General features: G+C 47.0%; 1 protein-coding gene across 1 annotated transcript in view; it reads left to right on the top strand.

Moving 5' to 3' along the window:
• LOC119442218 (neuroplastin) overlaps positions 1–23,499 on the top strand; it is a 69,874-nt gene that overhangs the window by 11,207 nt on the left and 35,168 nt on the right. Inside the window, exon 2 of the mRNA XM_037707005.2 lies at positions 16,241–16,537. Within this exon, the coding sequence (XP_037562933.1) occupies positions 16,241–16,537 (297 nt within the window). The remainder of the gene's footprint in view (positions 1–16,240; positions 16,538–23,499) is intronic.

Raw genomic sequence — 23,499 nt, 5'->3', positions numbered from 1 at the left:
AAATGTTCTTACTTCTTACACTAAAGTTGTCCGTAAGAGCAGGTGTATACCAATCGTGATATTGGACGCTATACGATTACTGAAAGCGGACGGTCAATGGCACTGAAGTACTTAAGAACGAACAAATTTGTTCATTCTGCTCCTGGTTTGGTAAATGTCTCTAGCTGCGGCCGATAAGTGGCAGAAACAGGTTCAGGCTTAGCAAGGTCAGGCATCGGGTTATATAGTGCTCCAATGTTCTTCAACTAGAGCAATCGCTCAGGCTGCGGTACACGCATACGACGGCTCACGGAATGAGTATGCGAAGGCAGGTTCAAATCAGTTTATTATTATCAAAACATCGTATGTTAATGACAGCATATAAAATATACAGACGAGGGTCCCAAAGTACAAGACTGCAACGGGACCCTCGATGAAGGTTACAAATAAATAATACAAGGATTAGCAGCAGTGCGAACCAATGGAACAAATATATGAAGTAAAAAATAACATTAAGCATAAAGGAATAGAAAACATCAAAATGCAGGAACGTAAAAAATAACAGTAAGCATAAAGGAATACAAAACATCAAAATGCATGAACGCAAAAAAAGAGGAAATTGAGAAATAAATACTGTATATAAAAACCCAAATCTAGTACAACTTAACAAGCATCAACATCAAGAATTCAACAAATAATCTTTTAATGAATTCTTGAATGAAATTAAAGAAACTTAGGATTGAACAGACATGGGTAAATGATTCCACAATGTGATCGCATGGTTGACTCTTCTATATAACAAATAACAGCAGACATTTTAAAGCGCTAGCTTTCTTTAGCTGCTTCGGCCACTTTGGATAGTTGGACGATTTCGGACAATAAACAGCGGCACGTACCCAAGCTGTCTACTAGCTTGGGCCACTAAGTAGTGCGTGCACTGAATTCTCTCTTGCCGAGCAGGCAGCATGGGCCACTGGGCATGTTCCCAAACAGACAACTTCGACACTGCGTATGTGATTTAGTGCGCATGCATATTCTTGGCCAATCCCCCAGAATAAATACACCAAGGTGACGCAGTGAGTATGTATATGTAGCCTTAAATATGTTAAAGCGATACCGCCCCATCTGCAACAGACGACTCCGGGTCGAGCGCGACCGCTTCATGGATAGCCATTGCAGCGAAGTTGCAGCCAAGATGGGCTATAGTGGGGCTTGCTACGGAGTTTCAAGTATAGAGCATTGCGATTACAAGATATGCTGCGTCGTGGTATCATTCGGCAGTGTGGTTGGCAACGAGAATTCCGACCTCGTGTTTCTGCTGATGTGCCCATATGGTTTCGTGGTTCATGGATGGCATAGGGAGATGCAGCGGGTTGCACAAGAAAGCATGTCGCTGACTTTCAAAGTAATCTTCGATGGTTTCTGCCACAATTTTTGTAATAGTAGCGCCCAAAAAACAGGGCTTAGTGATAGCAACATGTGTGTAAGCAGCTTCCCTAGGTGTTTTAACTTCCACAGCGAAAAGAAGCTAACTGGTTGAATAAAAAACAGCAGCGTACATTACGCTTCTCAAAGCAAGGTAGTCAGGTGTGAACAGAAACAAAACACAAATCAACGTACCAGCTTATTCACGAATCCACAAAACGTCTGGCATTGCTTGACCTTTTGTTAAATGATGAATATTTGTTGTTGTTGTTTTTTTTTTTTGCAAGCGTGTTGTTTAGCGTCCCCTCAGATTATCCACACACACAAACACGCACGCATGCACGCACTCACATATAGAAGCAGATTCACTTGTTTCTGTTCTGTTCTACTTCTTAGTAAGAACGCCTGCTGTGGAACGAGTTTTCCTGATTTCACCTCCTCGCAATCAAACGAGGGCAAAGACACGTGAAGTACGATGGCAGTAAGAAACATTTAAAAAGAAAATGCTCATTGTGCATAAGTGTGTAGGTGAAGGAAGATGAATGAACCACGACGGCGTGTGCGCACATAAACAAACCGTGATGTCAAGGTGGCACAATAGCAAAAACGATTATGCTTGCGTATTCTGAAGACCTGTTCGTACGCAAGGCCTGTCATTAAAGCTTTGCCAGGAGCGGCACAAGTGAATGCTACACAAGTCGCATCCTCACCTCCGACACAACGCTATAATTTTCTTGTATAGTTATAAGAGTAAGTGAGAAGTTATGATCGCGTGATTAATTCTGAAGTAGAGAATCAGAATCAGTTTTATTATTAGGTTCATAGACGAAAACCTACAAATAAGTATAGAGAAGGAGGACCGAGAGCAGAAGGCCGTAGGGGGACCTTCTTTCAAAGCGTGGAAAGTTGAACTTGTTGGTGATTCATGGCCACATGTGTAGCGCGGGGCAGTCAAGACGCAGAGGAGTAGAAGCACAAAGCGCTGACTTCCAACAAATTTTGTTCGAAATATGGCACGCAGCTTATATATACACGTAACCGCATCATAATATCGCGATCGTGGCGCGGCACCATTCAAATATACACCAGACAGAGACAGGATGTGTACACCCAAGCGTACCGATAAAAGGTGAACAGCAAAACTCTCCATGGCATGTCATAATTGCCGATAAATTTCTATGAAGGAAATTTAGTTCAATGGGTAGAACGTCTGGCTACCACTGGCTACCCTGAACAGAATGTGTTATTCGTAGCCAAAAGCTTACGCAAGAAGTTTTGAGCGTGAACAGCAAAAAAATCAAGAAGCTGCGGGGAACGAGAAGAAAGTGGCGTCACTTATAACTTGAAGTCGCGTAACGGTCAAAGTGTCAGAGTAGTGTTTTCTGCACCTACAGTATTGAACAGTATTTTCCAATTGTCTAGGCCATCTAATGCACCGATCCCGAGCAAATAATGTCGAAAGAAACGCAAAGCGAAATATGTTGAGTGCATTGAAAATGTCGTATATAAGGTTCCCCTCACGTGTGAGTTTACGTTGGATGGACGGGTCCCTGAGCCAACGATAGAATAAGGGAGCATGATTACAATCTCAAACGCGCACTTGAAGGACGGCTAGCACTATAGATAATGCAAATTCTCTAACGTGTTTAACAAGTGCAGTGTTGTGAGCAAGCACAGGGGTCACCTAACATGGGAAATCATTGAAGGGAAAAGCTTGCATAGTTGAGCGGTGAACACCCCGTCGGAAGCTTTATCGACAAAAGAGCTAAATTTCCTTCATAGAAATTTTCGGTAAATATGACACGCTATATATGACAACAATCTGCGCGCCGTTTCTTAAATCTTGTTGAAAGTCAGCGCTGTGAGTGTGTGTATACTCCTGTCTGTCTAGTCTGCCTCGCGCTGCGCCTGAGTCTTTCAAAAGTTACAAACAGAATCTAATGACAACTAATGTTAAATTTAGTTAAAATCTGACGTTTTACGTGCCAGAACCAGGATATGATTATGAGGCACACCGTCGTGGGGGATTTCGGAATAATTTTTACCGCCTCGGTGAGGAGACGCAGTCCCCAGCAAATAAATGGCGATCGAAATGAAGCAGAGTAGACTGAAGTCATTAGCGCGTGGCAAATGTACAGGAGAATAACAAAGCTAAACGTCAAATGATGATGCTCACATAGCTTCCGCCCTGATGCAATGTCGCAAGCCATTTGAAGTCAAAATAACGACCCGTACCTGCAGCTCCCGCAAACTCTTAAGCTCCAGGGTTCCCTCTGGCGACTTTTGTAGGAAATTCTATGGCATGAAGAGATAAGCATTGCTGTGACTGGAAGAGTGGGGCGTGTCGGGTTAGCAAACTCATCAGGCTCATGAGTTCTGCAGGCGTTCGGGCGTCTTACAGTGAGAAAATAAAAATAAAATGTCAAGATTTTGAGCGCACGTTGATAGATTTCGTCATCAGCACATTTTTAGGTCAGTGATGAAAGTTCCTTTGCGGTCATGCAGACGGTGATGTTCGGCACCGTACTTCTTCGAGTGAACACGACAGGATACTGCTAGAGGATGACTGTCTGTCTGTCTGTCTGAAAAAACTTTATTTAAAATACACGGAAGAAGCTTGAGGTGGCCCAGATGGGGCCACCTCTCACACTCACTAGGTGAGCTCCTCGTTACAGGAGCCTATTGGCGACCACCGCGGCTTGTGCTCGGTCGACCAGGGCCTTCTGGCTCGCCAGGTCGGAGCAGCCGAGCAGGGCTGCCTCCCAGTCCTCCCGGGTGGGGTTTGGTTTTGGGGTGAGGTTCGGGATTGATTGGCATGCCCACACCACGTGGAGACTGATGAATGGTCTAATGTTGCTAGATCGTCGATTCCATTGTACTACTGAAGAAAAAAAACTATACTTGCATCATGAGCAACCCTGGTGTTAATTATCGGTTTGAAATTCTTCTTGAAAAGAGCCAGATCTTAGGGTTGCACTAAATCATCGTTTCCGAGCCAACTGCTATATATGCCTTTATTCTACAGATTATGCGCGTGGCACGCACGTCTAACTTTATTATCATGCAGCTGTGTAGTTATGTGTAGTGCTACAGTTATGTGGGGTTACGTGTAGCAGTGCTGACCTTACCTGCCAACCTGTAAACTTCCTAATTCATAAAATCACTGAGCACGACTCTGATGAGGGAGAGGAGGTAGTTACAAGGAGTTCTTTCTTTTTCTTTAATCTTACTCTGAGCACACACCTTTTGAAGGTTTGAAGGATACATGCATGCGCACTTCATTACCAATATTTTGCCTTTAGACGCAGCACCCAAGCAGCAGCAAACTTAGAACAGCAAAGACTGACAAGCAACGCATTGTGTTTACATCGCAGTGACTTTACCTGCAAGTTCACTGTTGCCAATTCCGCCTGCTTCAGGAACTTTCTCGAAAAAGGCACCCGTCTGGCGTCCTTTCACCACGAAAAAACTTCCAGCGGAAAGTTCGGAGACCGACGAGCCAATCTTTGTTTTTTTGCTAGCGGAATTTATTTTTACTAAAAATTGATGCAACATTCGTAAAATTGTAAAACGAGCCTAAATTTGTCAACATTACGAATTTTTCGGGAGGAATGGCAGGCGTGATGTTGACCCAATTGTCTGTGCACATCTGTGGTTCTTTTCAGAACGTTCCTTTTGCACGTTTGCGGTACTGCACGTGTGTGTGCGTGTGTTCTTGTGATCTCTTCTCTGCCTTGATTTTAACCCATGTGTCGTGGCAAACGTTGCACGTATGCGCTCGTCTGTGTCTCATGTGCTCTTTTGTGTCTGTGTATTTGCGCTTCAAACTATTTCCGATGTACAACCAACAGGCCCAAATCGCTACAATACAGTTGCACGTATGTTCGTGCTCTGCAGACGGTCTTCACTGTTTTTCGGTGTTTTCTGTTTTCGTTTTTGTTTACTCCGTGTTGAGAAGTAGCCGAAGCTACATGAAGGCGCCAAGCTCTCCTTTAAATTCGCATCATAAGAAATGGTTTTTAATCGTAGATGAAAATAGCAATATTTTCCTCTGTTTGTTTGCTTTCTATATATTGCACGTAATTTTTTATTGAGACTTTCGGCTGTACTAAATATGTGTTTATGGTATGGTACACGTGCAGCCAGATTCTCGAGGGAAAAAGAAAGGGCACTATGGTTAGCTTATTATTAATAAAACGCAATGACGATTTGCGAACAGGAAATGACAAAACCCGGTCCGACCGGTGCCCCCACTAAAAAAAAAATTGCTGAAAGAAGCGAAGAAAAAAAAGAAATGCACAAGATGCTTGAATTATTTTTGTCAGAAAAGACTGAACATGAACAACTATAGTCAAAGCAGGGACTGAATTATTGAATGAATTCTGGGGTGTTACGTGCCAAAACCACCATTTGATAATGAGGCATGCCGTGGTGGGGGACTACGGATTAATTTTGACCACCAGGGGATCTTTAACGTGCCCCCAATGAACAACAGGGACTACACACAGACACCATGATCCGGAGCGTTCTCGCTACGAGGCCCGTGTACTCGAAAAGCAGCTTTTCACGAAGTCTATACAGGGTGTCCCAGCTAAAAGTAGCCAATGTTTTAAAAACGACGGAGTGTGCTAGGAGGCTCAAACCAACTCAGTGGTGTTGAGGATCGCGTGTCCTAGTCTACGGTATTTTTTTTTTCGTTTTGCAAAGCCAATTAATTAGTATAAACTAATTGCCTAACTTTTTAAATATTGGCTTCACCAAGAAAGTGCCAATACGAAAGTTGTAGATCACGATTTAAAAATGGCCGACTGAAGTGTTTGCAACTAAGTACCATTGATGGAGCTTCTTCTAATTTCCTTGAAAGAAAGCCCGCGAAATACAAAAACAACCACCTGATAGCGCCATTCTTTCAGCGCCCCCAGATGACCGATCAGTAAAGGACATTGTTTGCATGCTTTTTTCGAGACTCACTCGCGTGTCCTGTCGCGATCGGGCGCACAGAGCGAGCGGCGGTGATGAAGGTGTGTCGCGCTTTGACGTAACGTGGCATAAACATATCATTCGCTCCACTTAATTGTGGAATGAAGCCCGAACACGCAAGGCAAAAAAAAAGCTTGGGCTTCAGTAAATGTTGACCACAGAACTGTTTAATCGCGAAGGAAAATGCAATCGTCATCTTCTTCTATTCGTTCGCGATCATATCTTACTAGCGAGAGTTGCTGGCGCGTACCTTGCGGCCACCGGAAACGCCGAGCCCGTCGCGGAACCACTGTATAGATATGTGGATTTCATTTCTTGATCGATCGTCTGGGGGAGCGCTGAAATAATGGCGCTATCACGTGGTTGTTTTTGTATTTCGCGGGCTTTCTTTAAAGGCAATTCGAAGAAGCTCCATCTATGGTACTTAGTTGCAAGCACTTCAGTTGGCCATTTTTAAATCTGATCTACAACTTTCGTATTGGCACTTTCTTGGTGAAGCCAATATTTAAAAAGTTAGGCAATTAGTTTATACTAATTAATTGGCTTTGCAAAACGAAAAAAATACCGTAGACTAGGACACGCGATCCTCAACACAACTGAGTTGGTTTGAGCCTCCTAGCACACTCCGTCGTTTTTAAAACATTGGCTACTTTTAGCTGGGACACCCTGTATATAGTTATCCCAGTGATACAGCCCCACCCTTCCTCCCTCAATATATTTTGAAGCGTCCTGCATCGATCTACACCACCGACACAAAAAAATTACAGTTCCACATATTTTAGTTTAACGAGACCTCAAATCTATTTTGTTGATTCATATTAAGGAGCAAATTTGTCTCTTAAGGCGAGGAAGAGCGAGCTAAAGGCACTAAAGGGGCCATTTACAAATGACAAACGCACTGACCCTCCGCTTCAGCAAAAAGAAAGAAAGAAAGAATGCAGCATCTGGCAACATTACATATCGAGCACACAAAAAAGCAGCGATGACCGGCATGTTTCAACGTCAAACACAACAAAAAGAGAATAAAAGCAGCACAGTGATTGTGTTGATTGCAACGCTGAACAGGCACACAAACTAACTGAAGTGAGCAGATAAAGAGCACGAGGATAGACGAGAGGGCTGTCTCTGTCCTTGAAGCTATTTGCGTGTTTCTTTACACTTGTGCAGGCGCTCAGTGGCGTAGCCAGAAATTTTGTTCGGGGGGGGCTCAGGTTGCAGCGCGGCCTCCTCCTTATAGAAGTTGTCGAGGGATCATATAGATGAATAATAACTGCATTGCCAATGCCATTGTATATTAGATGCTGCAAACTAATTATTGAACGCTACGCACTGTCAAGTAAAATAAGTATTTTTTCATAAAAGAATATGTCCTAAAAATTCTGGTAGAAATAACTGATATCAATGCGGCCGCGTTTTTTTTTTTGTCTATTTAATAAGGAAAGAAAATATCACACGGACATTAGAACTATATCAGTTCAAAACCAGCAAAGCAGTGTATACAGCTGATATGAAGAACGTAAAGGCCATGAAATGAATAAGTTGAGGGCAAATATTTTGATGAATCTTCGTCATTCAAGAACCTTGTTTACATTTTTGCACATATGCAACGGCCAGGAAAAAACCTCAATGACGCTCTCCCTCGTTGCAATAGATTACGCAGGAGCAGCTGTTACCGGTCGTGTATTGTAATTACACCGAGATTATACTGGCAACAGTGAGTACAAATAAAAAGTAGAAAAGAGAGAGAGAAGTCATAAGGGAAAGGCAGGGAGGTTAACCATGCTGAGCCCGATAGGCTACCCTGCACGGGGGAAGGGGGAGAAGGGATTGAAAGAGGAGGAAGAGAGAAGTTCACAGTTCACACGTTGCACATTTACAGTTAAGCGTTCATCGCTGAGTTTCGACACAGGCGGTCATACAGGCTTGCGCACTTCAAAAAGCACAGCAGCGCCTTTGTAGCCCTGCACATAGCAGACGCACGAGGCCACGCGCCCAAGATCTTTTCCTCCGTAAAAGGCCTGTCGTCTAAGTGCCCCAAAGCCGTCCGAAGGGCAATCCTCTCATCTTCGTATCTGTGGAAGTCACATAAAAATAGGAGTTCTGCAAAATATACATTAGAAATGCGAAGATAGAATGGAATATACAAATGCGAAGATACAACTCGCTAAAGGGCAAAAAAGAGTCGCTGGAAACAAAGTTCACTGCTTGTATACACAAAACCTCGCAACAAAATATTTAAATATACGTCTAAGTCTCCAATAAATCTACGTATTTAAGCAAACGTCACTGTATATTATGCGTCAAACAAGACAAATAAACACGTTGCGGAGTCAGAGATAGTAAACTTTGCGCACAGAAAGACAGATGATCTCGGCAAGAACAAAACTATGATCGCAGAAATCGTGATATGTACTCGGGCCATGCAGTGGTCGCGACAGCACCATACAGGTAGAATAATAGAGGAATAATGCAGAAATCGGTACAAAAATGTGTAATTTACCAGCCTGCACAGCGGCAACAATTATCATGCACCCAAAATTAAAGGAGGGTTTTGCTTCGTTTCAAAAAAGAAATAAAAGCAGGTAGCTAAAAAGGAAAGAAAAGGACAAACGAAAGCCACAGATGATACGGCAAGTTACTACCCAATATCCGAGTGCGTTTTTGGCAAACGCAGCCTGGGCCGGGCTTTCAATGAGCAAGGTCGGTCAAAATTGGTTACTGATGTCCTCGTAATTTCCGTATTCGCATGATAATTTTGATCATGATGCTAACTGCTAGAATAAACGGCTAAAATTTCTGCGGTTTTAAAAGCTAACGAACAGTTATACGTTTTTATAATTACGAGCTTATGGACGTGAAGGAACAGAGCTTTTTACTTGCATTGATTTTTGCGGCTTCGCTATCTAAAGGACAAACTTCTCTCGGCGGGGAAGTTGAGCGAAGCGGTCAATGACTTCGGACACGTTGATGCCGACGTCTCTGTGGGTGTATAGAAGCACCAGTCTAACCATGCGTTCCACAGACATCCTAGAGCGCAAGTAGTTTTTTAGTAAACGCTTGTTAAAAAATATTCTCTCTGCGCTGGCAGTGGTCACTGGAAGGGTGACTAGAATCTGGAACAGTTTGTACACATTTACATAGAACCTGCAGTCGCAATGAGGGAGAGCATCTATTCCGGTGCTAAAACCTAAAACACTCCCTCGATGTCGTTGGCATCCTTGTTTAGGTACCTTTCACAAACAGTAGGCTGTTCGATTCCAGCGATGTCCGTCGTTTCGTCAGGAAGTATGGAGAAGCAGCTTGCTTTTGCAACTAGGCTTTCTTTGATAATTTCGCCGCAAATTTCTATAATTTAGTTTTTTGCATCTGGGCTTAAATACGAGGCACTACTGGGGCAACTTTCCAAATGGTTCTTCAGATATGTATCTCCACAATCAGCTCGCATGCGAAGAAGCGCTCTGAAAATACCTGTATTTTCAGCGGGGCCTATGCTTAAATCCATCGGGCCACTGTCCCTGTGGCCAACGAGAGCCAGACCTTGTAGCCCGCAAAAAGAATTTCCTCAATAATAGGCCATTTCCTTTCTCCTGTTTTCTCAAATTTTACTTGGCCTGCCCTGGTCCAGCTGATCGATTACATTGGGCACGTGTCCTGAAAATGTTTGGACAAAATTATCAGCTGCTAGCTCAGAGTCACGGTAATATTTAGTATTTTCGTGTGTGTGGAAGATTGCGAGCGCGTGCTTTAATTTCTGGAACGGCTTGGACACGAGGGCTCCAGTGCACGCATGTTGGTCCAAGTTTATAACAGCATTAACCCCATAAAGTTCCAGAATTGAAAATCTTTTAAAGCACGCCTTTGGAAATGTCAGTGCACCTTTCGCGTCAAAAGTTTGAGAGCGTTACACCCATACAGTTTCGGAATTGAAATCCATGGGCTCCATAGATTCCGCGGCCGCTGCGAGATGCCGCAACGCGCCCGCTGGCTATCGAAAAGCTCTTGAAAGTTTGTGCTCGGATGGGGCTCCTTGCGTTACGTGACCCCAGGTGCCACGAAATCCACCCTAGGTGCCACGAAATCCAGCTCGAGAACGCAATGTTCGTGCCGAAATGTCTTTCGAGCGTGAAAAAGACATTGTAGACAGAATGCAGAATGATTGAACATAGCTCGCCTACACGAACATGTCGCAGCCTATGACACTAAGACACCTGAACAATGGAACATTCCGCAGTCAAGAACGAATTATGGTCAACAAATGCTTCGACATACAGTTCCGACTTTACTCAATAACCTCGCCTTACGAGAACCTTCTGTACTTATGCAGCCTGCACAACTACTTTCAGTCAAACTAATCCTTGTTGTTTAATGAGTTTGTTCATATGCAATACTGTTTGCCTTTTCCCCCCTTTATTTGCTTTAGTTTATGCTGCACTGAATATAGTGCTATGTTATGTTTTTTCCCCTATTTTTTTTCCTGTTTGCGTATAATAAGACTTTCGATATGTAATCTATATTGATAATGTATAAATTCAATATTTGCTTGTTAATGCAGACTACTTGTTTTTCTAATTGTTAAACTGTATTACTACCTGTCTCGTATACACATTTCTTTTTTTTTTTTGTAAATTGACACCTTCCGATCTGTTTACCCACATGTGAGCGCCCGACGCCCTCTGTTGCCTTTGATGGGTTTTTGGGCTGGTCAAGTTGCCTGCGTGCAACTTTTTATTCAGAACCCAACCATGCAATTCTTTTCATGGGAAATAAATTATTATTATTATTATTATTATTATTATTATTATTATTATTATTATTATTATTATTATTATTATTATTATTATTATTATTATTATTATTATTATTATTATTATTATTATTATTATTATTCCCGGCGTCGGTGGTAGTTTTGGTCGGCGGTGCATGCCAGCACGAAAAAATTTCGGGGGGGGCTGAAGCCCCATCAGCCCCCCCCCTGGCTACGCGCCTGCCAGTGAGGCGCTATATAGACCACCAAAGTACGTTCAAACTAGACCATTCTTCCTGTCAAGTGGCCTAGTTGAACCACTCTGGCACTCCTGCGTTCTCATTTATGTCTGTGCGTGTGCAGAAGTTTTCTCTCTTTCTCCCTATGCGCTTGCTTTTCTTTTTTTATATTTCTGTCTGCCTTTAACAATTCCCCAGTGCAGGGTAGCGAACTTGACGTTCATCCTCCGGTTAACTTCTCTGTCTTTCACCTCGAATTTAGCTAGCTCTCTGCTCTTTTTTTTTTTTTTTTCAACTAGACCGCATTCACGTCCTGTTGAACAGCTCATTGACTGCTCCCATAAAGCGACCAACGAAATACAGATCGAATTGGGGAAAGTATACGATGACTCCTCACTCGTGTCCGTCGAGACATTACAGACACCACACTCATGCTGAGCCAGCTACAGTTAATGTCAGTCCGCAGATGGGCCTACGATCGTATCTCTGCACATGTTCTCGCACGTTCCTGTGCAGGTGCATTGAATGACGTGATCACGGCGTCGTGAGAAATATCTAAAAATCGTCAATACGTCTTGCGCGCCTCTTGTGGTACGGATGTGCGAGGGATGCTGACGAAATTTGTTGACGCGTACGTTGCCTCAACGTGGTCTTGTCTGGCACCTGCCGGAACCAACTGGATAAATCCACCTACTAATGACGTGACGCTGCCGGTACCACGAGAACGTAGGTGGAAAAAATTCTTGGGAGCAGGCTGTCAACCTTTATCTCTCTCTCGCAGTTTTGTATTTTATTTGCGCGCGCGTAAAACAAATGGCATTTACATCAGTGAGGCACACACACAGACAGTACGCAGAAAAGCAAGGAATGCGGCCGTCAAACGTAGCTGCTTCACTGCAAACGCAGTTTTTTCTCCTATTTTTTTTGCAGCTGTCGCTGGTCGTTTTTTTATTATTATTATTTTCTTATTTATGTGTTCTTTTTTGTCTAGTGACAACATTTCGGCAATACCACTACAGCTGCACAGGCTGACACTATCAGAGTGCCGAGTTCTGTTTGTCGAAAAAAATCGGCAAATATGTTTGCTAGCTTTTGCTAAGAAGGCCGCGAAGTTCACGCGGTCTTCAAATGCCGTCGATCGTCAGTCACACTTTGAGAACAAAAATAAATGCGTCCCGCACCTTGTGGCAGACTGCTGTCGACGCACTGGGCCGGTACATGAACGTAAGCCCTCTTCTGCTATTCCTGCAGGGCTGAACCACACAGTTTTCAATGTGCGTCTAATGAACCTCTGACGATGGGTTAATTAGCGCTCTGATGAAGACAGGGACGCTAGCGTAAACAAGTAAGCCGGACAAGTTGCAAGTCGGTGTTTGTCCCGTTTACTTGTTTATGTCCTTTCAAGACTTTGTTCGCACTGTACAGTGAGCTGTATCCGCGCTCTGTGGGTGATCCTCAGTGCGGTGTGAATTAAGTGGTCCAGTAAAGCTTTATCGTAACTCCAGTCAAACGCCGGTCTGTAGGACTCCTCTTTCGTAGGGTCACCGAATCTAAATGTAGTGTAGGTGCAAGAAATGAAGCTCATGAAACCGGCAAACCGAGTCCGACTATGGACCACAAAGAAGCCGTAGTCTGGCTTTGCCGAAATTAACGACGGGTGGGCTCTCAAATACGGGGAGCCACGGGATCATTGACCTGACAGGCGTGAATGTCTGCCCAGTGAGAATGAGGAAAAACTGGTTGCTCAAATACAAGCAACCGTAAGAAAAAAATGGAACAAATATTTTAATCCGAATTGCTTCGAAATACACCTGGCTCTTATCAGGGGTTTAACGTCGGCATTTATTATATGTCACTGTGGAGAGAACGCCATCAGACACGGAGAGAGCAGTGCTGTTCATGTACGCTGAGCACGTACTTCACTAGCTACGAGTACGTCACGTACTCGTAGCGTGTTCGGTAGCACGCGAAATTCATTTCATTACTTCCAGTATAGTACTATGGTGTTATATAGCTGCACATTTAGTTCTTCTTCTTCTTCGAGATTTTTGAGCAGAAGGTCGAAGGGCGGTTAACTACACCGACAAATATGCGAACGTGTTTCTTTTAGCCAAATATTTTCTTACGGAATTGCACTGGTTTCTCTTCATAAAACAAAACGGCCCTGAATCGCGTAGGCTGGACGTAAGATTAAGTACAACACGTACCGATGTATGTTATGACTGTCTATGAGATCGTATGCTGCTAAACCTGATTTGTTATTTTTTCTTTTTATTTCCTCGTATAAATATGGCTCTATCTAAAATTCCACATGAAGCTCATAGAAAGGATAACTTCCCTGTTTTTCACCTAATGTCTCTCTCTCTCACTCTTTGAAAACTTTCGTTTAGATTTGGGAAGAGGGAGAAATTTTTAATGATACGGAAAGAATAACTTTCAGCCTCGGGCACGTTTCTTTAGCCAACTACTTTGCTTGTGGCGGAAGGGAAAGAAAGAGGACCAAGATGGATGACGATGACGACAGAGGGATGAGGCAAAACACATAGCGGGCAAGACAGCTCACAGCCTAGAGTCCAGGCCCGTACTTTTTTTAAAAAGTCGTGTAAGGCCGGAAAACTAGATTTACTGTCACGCCGAAGACCCAATATAACGCCCTCTGACAACAGTTGGCGGTCGAGACGGGCAAGAGCGTCCGTCAACCTATGTCGATCTTCCATGTACTCAGAGTAGTCCCATATCACATGCTTAATATAGTTCGTGCGCATGGTACAGCTCACAGCCTGGAGGTTGCAGTGTGTTAAATTTGGTGCACGTAACGGCGAGTAAACGCCAGTTCCATCAAAAACCTGTGCAGAAGACTCGTACTGCTGCGCTGAATTTTTGGTGATAGTCTAAAAGTTATCGTATTGTCCAGTCTCTGGAGGCGTCTATGGCGATTCTCCAGGTGGTTCCAGTGCTTTTCTGTCGTTTTTCTTTCTTTTTTTTGCGTTAGAATTGAGAGTAGGCAGTTGGCGTCCGCTCTTGAAAATGGAATTGTAAGCGGTGGCTCCGAGGTCTTCGAGAGCCATCTTCGCTTCGGAATTGGCCAATTTATTGCCTCGTGGCCTACAATGACCGGGAACCTGTTGAAATGTAATTTGGTGGCCATTCTATTATGCTACAGTGAGTAGCTGGGCAGTGTGAAGAGCCAACACACTGGGCCAATTTCGCGTCACTGAATGCTGTCCACACAGCTTGAGAAAGTGGCCGGGAAATGTAGAGAACCGCCTCTCCGATTGTCACTAGTTCCATGAAGGTCGATATTGTTTTGTGATGTAGATCAAACCGTACGAATGGGCCGGCGAGACGACAGCCTCAGCTGATGCGGACGATGACACTTTTAGCAGTTCGTTGAGTGCACGTTAAAGAACCCAGGTGGTCAAAATTAATCCAGAGTCCCCCACCTACGGCGTGTCTCATAATCATATCTTGGTTTTGGCACGTGAAACCCCATAATTTATTTCATTTTTTACCCATTCTCCGAGGAGCCATATTCGTTAGCCATATATACGAATGTGAGTTGCCTGAGGCCCACAATAGGATTAGTTTCTCGGGATCACACAAATTGGCTTCTTTCATCAAACAAGCAGTTCTTGAATCGGCTATTTCTCTGTGACACTTAAGAGGATGCCAAATGCCGACATGACAGGCACGGACATGGTAAACACATTATAGGGAAAATGAAGTTGTGCCACTGATATTTAGATATGTAAGTATGAGCAAGCCCTCGTCATTTTTTTTTCCTCCGAAAAGCGAAAGCAACATGTTCATGGAGCGAAGGCGGGGACGTTCGTTTTACAAGCATGACATCTTATGAACTGGTGTCACGACGATATGGAGCGGAAATTTTATTATGTCTGTGAGAACTGCCTTCCGCGTTACGCCGCTTTCTTGTCGGTGCTCCTCGCAAAACCATGGCTTAAATAATTCATTCCCTTCCATGTTTTAATTATATTGTAACGGATGCGATGGATTTATTTACAAGATTGATGGATGGTTAGCGTAGCACAAGGGACAGGACGGTCATCCAAGCCCATCAGGCAGCGGCCAGCTCCTTGCGCACACTTCAACTTCCTCTTCCTTCGGCTGCGCCGTGCAGCGTGACAATTTCTCCGGGGGCAGACGAAGCTCGCCGAGCGAGTTACACAGCAGCGTGACAATATTGTGATTAAGTATAACTTTGCATCTGTGTTTTGTTTCGCTTTTGCTATAGCTGCAGTAGCGCACCCAGGATCTCTGACAGGGGTGGTTACATTTTGTGGTGGTGTGGGTGGGGGGAGGGGGGGGGGGGAGCAAGCACTTTGCATATTATGCAATTTCCTTGATTTAGCCAGAGGAATCCAACACCAAATAAAATGCCTAATAATTATAATAAGATAATGACACCAAGTATGATGACGATGTTTATTTCTTGAGCATTTTACTCAAAGTAATTTAACAGTGAATGAATAAATACAAGACAGTAATAGAGTGTTTTCGTTATTGAGGAAAATTCGACCTCAAGCCACCTCCTGAATTGTACTGGCAATGTGAACAGAGCACTGCAGCTACACGTTGTACTGGTGGGGCTGGACGCGTCGCGGGGGAGGGGGGTTTGCTCGGCCTTAAAAGGGGGGGGGGGGGTACAACACCCGACCCCCCCCCCCCCCGTCGGTGCACCACTGTATAGTTGCATGTTTCTTGCTTTAATTCTAATTACGTTTAGTGCTCCTCCATCGTCTCTCAGTGATTACGCATACATTCCGCAGCGCGGACATGCGTTACACGTGGTCAGAGCATTGATGGCTGCACGTTTCTCAAATCAACCATTCTGTTATTCGACCTGTCCACCCAGGCTACGTCCATGACAGCACGGGACGCGTGGGTGCCGGGGCCTGCTATCGGCTGGAGGAAGGTAAGCGCCTGGTGCTGGACTGCGACGGTCTCTCCAAGCGCTCGGACCGGTTCCCGTTCGCCTGGATGAAGAACAACCGGCGCTTCCTGCCTTCGAGCAGCGGGGACGTGCGGCTCGAACAGACGCGCCTCATCATCGAGAAGGCGCACCGGGAGGACGCCGGCGTGTACATGTGCTCGGACATGATGTCCACCGGATATGGACAGTCCACCACGGGCCGGGTGCTGCACGTGGCCAGTAAGTGCCGCACGTTTAGATAGATAGATAGATAGATAGATAGATAGATAGATAGATAGATAGATAGATAGATAGATAGATAGATAGATAGATAGATAGATAGATAGATAGATAGATAGATAGATAGATAGATGGATAGATGGATAGATGGATAGATAGATAGATAGATAGATAGATAGATAGATAGATAGATAGATAGATAGATAGATAGATAGATAGATAGATAGATAGATAGATAGATAGATAGATAGATAGATAGATAGATAGATAGATAGATAGATAGATAGATAGATAGATAGATAGATAATTAGTGAACCAAGTATGGTTGATGCGTCAAGGGCCACTACGATTATGGATGCTCGCTGATGTAGTCCACCAGGGAGGCCTAAGTTTACCCCACCTGGCATCATTGGTCTGTCAGACAGAGTGATGACGTCCGTGAGCCACGGTGAGGAAGGTGAAGGTTTGGTGGGTGTGGGATGCACGTTTACGTGTCGCGCATCGCTGAACACCAAGCACGCGCCTGCATGCAGTGCCGAATTTTCCGCCATGATTGCACGTCTATCCAGGATGCTGCAAACTATCACTCAATTACGTTTTAAAGCGCAGCTCTTAGGCGCCCGTTGCTGCGGCGAGCGTCGGCGTCGGCGTTGTCCCTCGTAACCGAGCGATCGATCTCAGCGAAAGATGAAAGCGAACGCGTAGCGCAGCGGGAGGTGAAAGACGGCAATATCGAAGAGAGCGCGAGGAAGAAAGCGGAGGAAGAGGGTGCAGCGAAACCATTAGGAACCGCAACGTGCCTGGTTCGATCATACAATTGATGCACGCTTCACTGACCAATGGCAAAAGAGATATAAAGACATAAAGGCCGCAGTCCTGTCTGTGCACTGTCGCGCTATGACATGACGGATGACGTTCACTAATTAACAGTATTTCTCCGATATATACCTTTACACATTTCAAGTAAAGAAAGACGGAGAGAAAGGCAAAGAGGTTAACAAGGTTCGCGCCTGGCTGGGAGAAAAGTAAAATGGGGGGAGGGGTGAAAATGGTATAAAAGGGTGAATAGGCACTAGGCAGACAGTAAATGCGTGCGTGCACACGGCAGGAAAGTTCACTATAACGCAGTCAATTGCGGCGTCAAAAAGTTCCCTAACGTTCTGGTGGAGCTCTGAAAACGCACCACGGTGCTAAGATGACAAGACCATTTCTTCCGCAAAGGGTTTACTGTCCAAGCTGCTTAGGCTACAGCAAAGAGAGGAACTCTCTGACCTGCGATGGCAGATGTTATCGCAACCGCTAGGTTTACGCGCTGTCATTGTCAGTCATCTGAATCAGGACTGAATAGTTGTTAGCGAATGCGACTACCAAAATGCGCTAAGTTGCCTTGCAGTGGGAGAGTGCGGCAGAAGCAGCAAAGGAGCTCATCGAGCAAAAGAGAGAGCGTGTAAGGTTCCGTTCGTTCTATTGTTGTAACGGGATGCGACCGACGTACAATTGAGTGAAGTTTCCTGCCGCGACGCTTCTTGACAGTGAGATTGACAGACGATGATCTTGTTGACGAGCAAAGAGCGCATGCTGCTAGGTCGACATATCCTTTAAAGTACACTCTAATGCTGCCTACTCCGCTCTTTCGATGGTGCCGCTGTGGCATCCAGTGAAGTATAGTATGTCGTGTCCGTTCGCGGCAGGTTGGTGGCGAGCTTGTCAAACTTCAGCCAACCCGAATTTTCAACTGGAGAGGCATGCGCATGTATGTAGTCATGCTGAGATTCGGCAAATACAAACCACGCACATATTCCTGCCTTGCTGTTAAATGAGGCGAGAAAAGGCATTGGTAAAACCATGCCTGCTGTGGTTAAAACCAACTATTGGATAAAACCAACTATTGCTTTGGTTGAAATTGAAATGTAGAAAATAGTGAAGAAATGAGTAAATGAAAGTGGACGAAAAGATAACTTGTCGCAGGTGGGGATAGAACCCACAACCTTCGCATTATATGGCCGCTGATCCACCATATCATTTATACACCTTTTGCGACTTTGTACACGAGATGTCCAATATAAAACTCGCGTGTTGTCGTCACGCACGCTCTTTCATTTAGGAAGGACGAATGAGTGATACCTTTACACAGTTCTCTGATCAGGTTAAAAGAGAAAACACAAGAATCAGGCGAAGCGTGCCTAATTACGATACAAAATTTCATGATACGTCACACGCACAAAAAAAGGAAAGAGAGAGGGGATGCAGAAGGGAGAGCGTTGCAGAGAACGCCCAGGTCAATTGTTGTACGAATATGTCACCTACATACGGTCTCGTTATTCTGATCTTTCTGACCTCGCCGGAATTGCAAAAAGAAGTGATCTGTCAACGAAGCCGAAGAAAACGCTAAGGGCTTGCACTTATAGATCCGGGCCCGAATTCACAAAACCTTCTTATGCTAAAATTGTTAGCGCCACCGCCGCGCTATCGCCGCCGCCACAGCTAGTATGACATCATGCTCGCCCGCACCGTCGCGCTACCACCGCGTACCTTTCCAGTACTACCGCAGCCTTTCCAATACTAGCACAGATGACGTAGACGAGTATAGGCCTAGCTACAACCAAGTTTAAACCTCGACATAGCCAAGTTCAACCTACCTACAACCAAGAGACGCAATCAATCGGCCAACTTCGCTGTGTCTTGAGCTTTGCGCGGCCTAGTGCAAGCTTTCGCTTTTTTTTCTCCTGGTTCAGCGCGCCGCGGAGAGAAGAGAGGCGGGGGTAGGGAAGGGAGGGAGCTGGCGAGGAGGAGACCGCGCGCGCATGCGCCGCGCCGCCCTCCTTGGTGTCGCCGCCCTCCTGGTTGCCATGGCTACGGCGCGGCAGTTTCTTGATACGAACCACACATTCCGGCTGGCTTAAACAGCTTCACTGTTAAAATGAGCGCAGCTTGCACTAGTGGTTCAAGGCTGGAAGACAGCGGAGCTTGTGATCGACCAACCTACAGCCAGGGTCACTATCCCGACGACGCTGGATACTCAAATGCAGGCTCTCGCGTTCTCGTTCTCGTTCTCGAAACTCGGGATCTTCGACTCGACGGCGCCTCTTCTCAGCTGCAGCTTCGGCACGGTATTCCGGATCGGCTCGCCGCCGAGGCGCAGATTCTCGCTTGGCCGCACGACGCGCTTCAATACGCGGCCTGGCGAAGCATTGACATGTCTAGGTGAAGCAAAGCACGTGTGGTTGCTAGGCGACGCGAAATGACGTCATGGCTAGACGGAGCAGGTGCGCGGTCGTAGCAGCGCGGCGCGGCGATGCGGAGCGAGCGGCGGCGAAGCGAGGTGCAGCTGTGCCAATTGGTTGCTAGGCAACGCGTGGTAACGTCATCGCCAGGAGCAGTTTCTGGTCTACGCTATACGGGCCAACCTCCGACTTAAACAGCTCTGCTGTTAAAAAGTGCTGGCTCTCCCGTAATAGAGAGTACGAGTAGATGTAAGCATGAAATGGCTACCGGCAAAGCATATTGGTTGGAGATTATTATACTAGCCACAATCTTAAAATTGTTCTAGTGCATGTTCGCAACGGTACACCCACCGCACCATACTGCAGCACGCCATACTGTGCACTGGTACATATGGACGCTGCCCCGCTAGACGAAGAAACCGGCTGAAGGTGGCACGACAGGCAACAAACGACGCCATGGAGACAGAGCGCACTGCCCAGCTAGAAGAAGCGCCTGAAGAAGGCGCCATGCAGCGTGGTGCCATCTCTCGAGGCGACGCAAAACTCGCGCCGCGGAACTCATGGACCGCTGGCATTCAAAAGAGCACAGACAACCCTGTCTCAGCGCCAAAAGATGACAATCAAGTGTATGGTGTCATGTATCTGCTTTTTGAACATCGCTATTGTAAATGACAAATAAAACTTCAGCGTACTAGAAGTTACAGCTTGAGTGATAATGTGAACAAACATTAGGAAGAACTCGGAAGCAGTATATTTTGTAACCTGTTTTGGCAGTAACTAGCGTATGTAATGCGGTCCTGTACAAAGGGTTGGGGGCGAGTGACCACATTTTCCTAACTGTTGGCTGGTTGACCGGATGATCTCGTTTTGTTCTCGCAACGGTGCCTGGATGTTCTCGTTTGAGTGTCCGAATAACGGCTCTGCCTTTTGGCTCAACGTCACTTGAAAGTCGCCGACTACGGAAGCTAAAAACTTCAAAACATTACGGTTACATAAGCTGCATTGCCGGGAAGCGTGAAAAGCAGTCAGGGATCTTTAAATGCTGTCGCGTTCTACTCTTAAAGGCGGAGCTTAAGCGTCCTCCCAAATATTTTCTGTCCTTTCTGGCTAAACGTCGCTTTCACTAATCCTTACTGATAGGATAGGATAGGATAGGAATAAATTTTATTTGTCCAACAGTTATGGCTGTTGGTGGCAGGGGCTAGGCTGCCAGGGGTTCATCGCCGGGGAAAAATCTTCCGAGATCCTCGGCAATGGCCCTGGCCCGCTGGACGGCCCACTCCTGGTCCTCGGGTGCCTCCCTGAGGAGAGCGGCTCGCCATCCCTCAGCGAGGCGCCCTGCTTCAGAGGTTCCTGCTGTTGTCTTCCCCCTTCCTCTTGGTCCTTCTTCCTCGTGGCGTTGGCATTCCCAAAGCATATGGGCCATATCAGCCCGTTCGTGCTCGCACCACGGGCAGCCGGGTGACGGGTGCAGCCAACACATCTGTGTGCTGGTGCAGCGCGGGCCACAGGCGGTGCAGGTGGTAGGGGTTGGTGAAAGTGCCCGTCTGCAACCACCTCAGGTCGACTGCCTGGGACCTGTCCAGCCTCCCGTGGGGTTGTGGATATTTCTTACGTTCTTTCTTGTAGTGACCAAGAACCTCTCGGTACGAGGCCGGAAACTCCTCGATATCGCGGTCGGCGTCCCCGTGGCCCCCAGCTCCGTCCGCCGCAATTTGGGTTGTGTTGGGAACTCCTCCGCTGGGGTCCCGCACAACAACGGCGGCGGCTGCCCTCTGGGTGATCGCGTCGCGGCGGGTAAGCTGCCTCGCGACGAGATGGCCGCGCTCGTTGTGGTTGGGCGGGATGCCGGTGTGTCTTCGGCCATTAGTATTGTTGTTGTCGTTGTTGTCGCGGCTGTTGTCTTTGTTAGTGCCAACCTACCCGACGTGCGCGGGGAACCATTTGAGGGACTTGTTCGTAATCGTGACGGACACGAAGTCCCCGGCTCTGGCGTTGAGCATGCGCGCCACATCCGCGGACACCCAACCTTTGGTGTAGTTCCGGATCGCTGATTTGGACTCGCTAGTGATGAGGTTATCCTCCGTACCTCGGTGGAGTGCCGCGAGGGCTATGACCATCTCCTCCGCCGCTTCGGCCGACGGCAGCCTCGCTGATGCCGTGACTCGGATCTTTCCCTTCGTATCTACGACCGCCATGGAGAAGGCGGGCGCCGCCGCCGTCGGCCGACCATGTCGCTGATGTTGCCGCTGTTGCTGTTGCCGTTTTTGTCATAGTAGTATTAGTGACGGTGGTGTTGGCATCCCCGGTTCATCTCGCACATTCCGTTGCAGTGGCGGTGGTGGTCGTCGTCTCTCGTCGCCATCAACGTTACCGGTGGGCCGCGGGTACCTGGCTGCATCGACGAAGAGGATGCCTTCTCGTTTTCCGTGCTCCTTGAGGATTTATACCACCCTGCGTTTACGTTTTTGCACGTCATGCACCGGGTGCATGTTCTGTATGGCGTCCCTGACTCCCGGTAGCAGTGTTTCCTCCAGTCCCCACGCCTCGTGATATCGAATCCCGAGCAGGTAGAGGATTCGTCTTCCCGTTGTGGTGCCCGACAGCCTCTCCAGCTGCGCTATTCTCTGCGCCTCGGTGACCTCCTCGAGCGTGTTGTGTACGCCCAGCTCGAGGAGCCTGTGGGTTGGCGTGTACTGGGGTACCCCCAGGGCGAGTCTTGAACGCCCTGCTGTGGATCGCCACATTCAGCTTATCGGTTTCGCTCCTGTTCCAGTCGGCATACGCGGTGACGTAAGATATGTGGCTCAGCGCGTACGCCTGTATCAGCCTCGTCACGTTGTGTCCTTCATTCATTTCCTCTTGTTCGCGACCCGCCGCACGAAGTGCGTGGCAGCGGCCACTTTCTTCTGCAGTCGGGCAACCAGCTCTCGGTTGACACCGTTCTCTTCCAGCCACAGGCCGAGCACTCGCAACTTGGACACCGTCGGTATGCGGGTCCCCTCCCTCGTCGTAACGCGGACGCCCAAACGACGGGCGTCGAGCACGCCCTGCGGGAGGGGTCCTTTCTTGCGCGGTCTGTGGAGTAGGATCTCTGACTTGTCGGGTGAGCAGACGAGTCCCATGTCTTCAAGGTGCCGCTCCACCTCCCAGACGGCCCGCTGCAGCTGGTCTTGCATTTCGCCGACGCTCGTGTTCTCCGTGGTCGACACCGTCACGTCATCTGCGTAGATCGTGTGATTGATGCCCTCTATGCGTCGAGAGGCTCCGGCAGGCCGATCATGACGAGGTTGAAAAGCATCGGGGAGAGTGCGGAGCCCTGCGGCGTTCCCGCACCGCCCATTCGGGTCGTTCGCGGCGTGGCCCCGTCGATCTTGACCGTCGCCTCGCGCCCATTCAGGAAGCTGCTGACATATCGGTGGAACCTCGCCCCGAGATCGAGTCGGCTGATCTTGTCCAATATGGCCATGTGCTTCACAGTGTCGAAGGCGCTCTTGAGGCCTAGCCCGAGCAAGGCGCGCACGTGCGTGCTCGGAGCGTTCACGACCTGTTCCTTGATCTGCAGCATGGCTTCCTGCGTGGAAAGTCCCTTCCGGAAACCGATGATGTGGGTGCCGAAGGCGTCCTGCTTCTCGAGGAGCGTCGTCACCCTGTTGAGGCAGGCATGCTCCATCACTTTCCCGACGCAGAACGTGAGAGAGATCAGCCTCATGTTTCGGACCTCTAGCGGATTCATGT

The sequence above is a fragment of the Dermacentor silvarum genome, chromosome 2 (genome assembly GCF_013339745.2).
Source record: "Dermacentor silvarum isolate Dsil-2018 chromosome 2, BIME_Dsil_1.4, whole genome shotgun sequence".
Taxonomy (NCBI): Eukaryota; Metazoa; Arthropoda; class Arachnida; order Ixodida; family Ixodidae; genus Dermacentor; species Dermacentor silvarum.
This window is presented reverse-complemented; position numbering and strand designations above follow the sequence as displayed.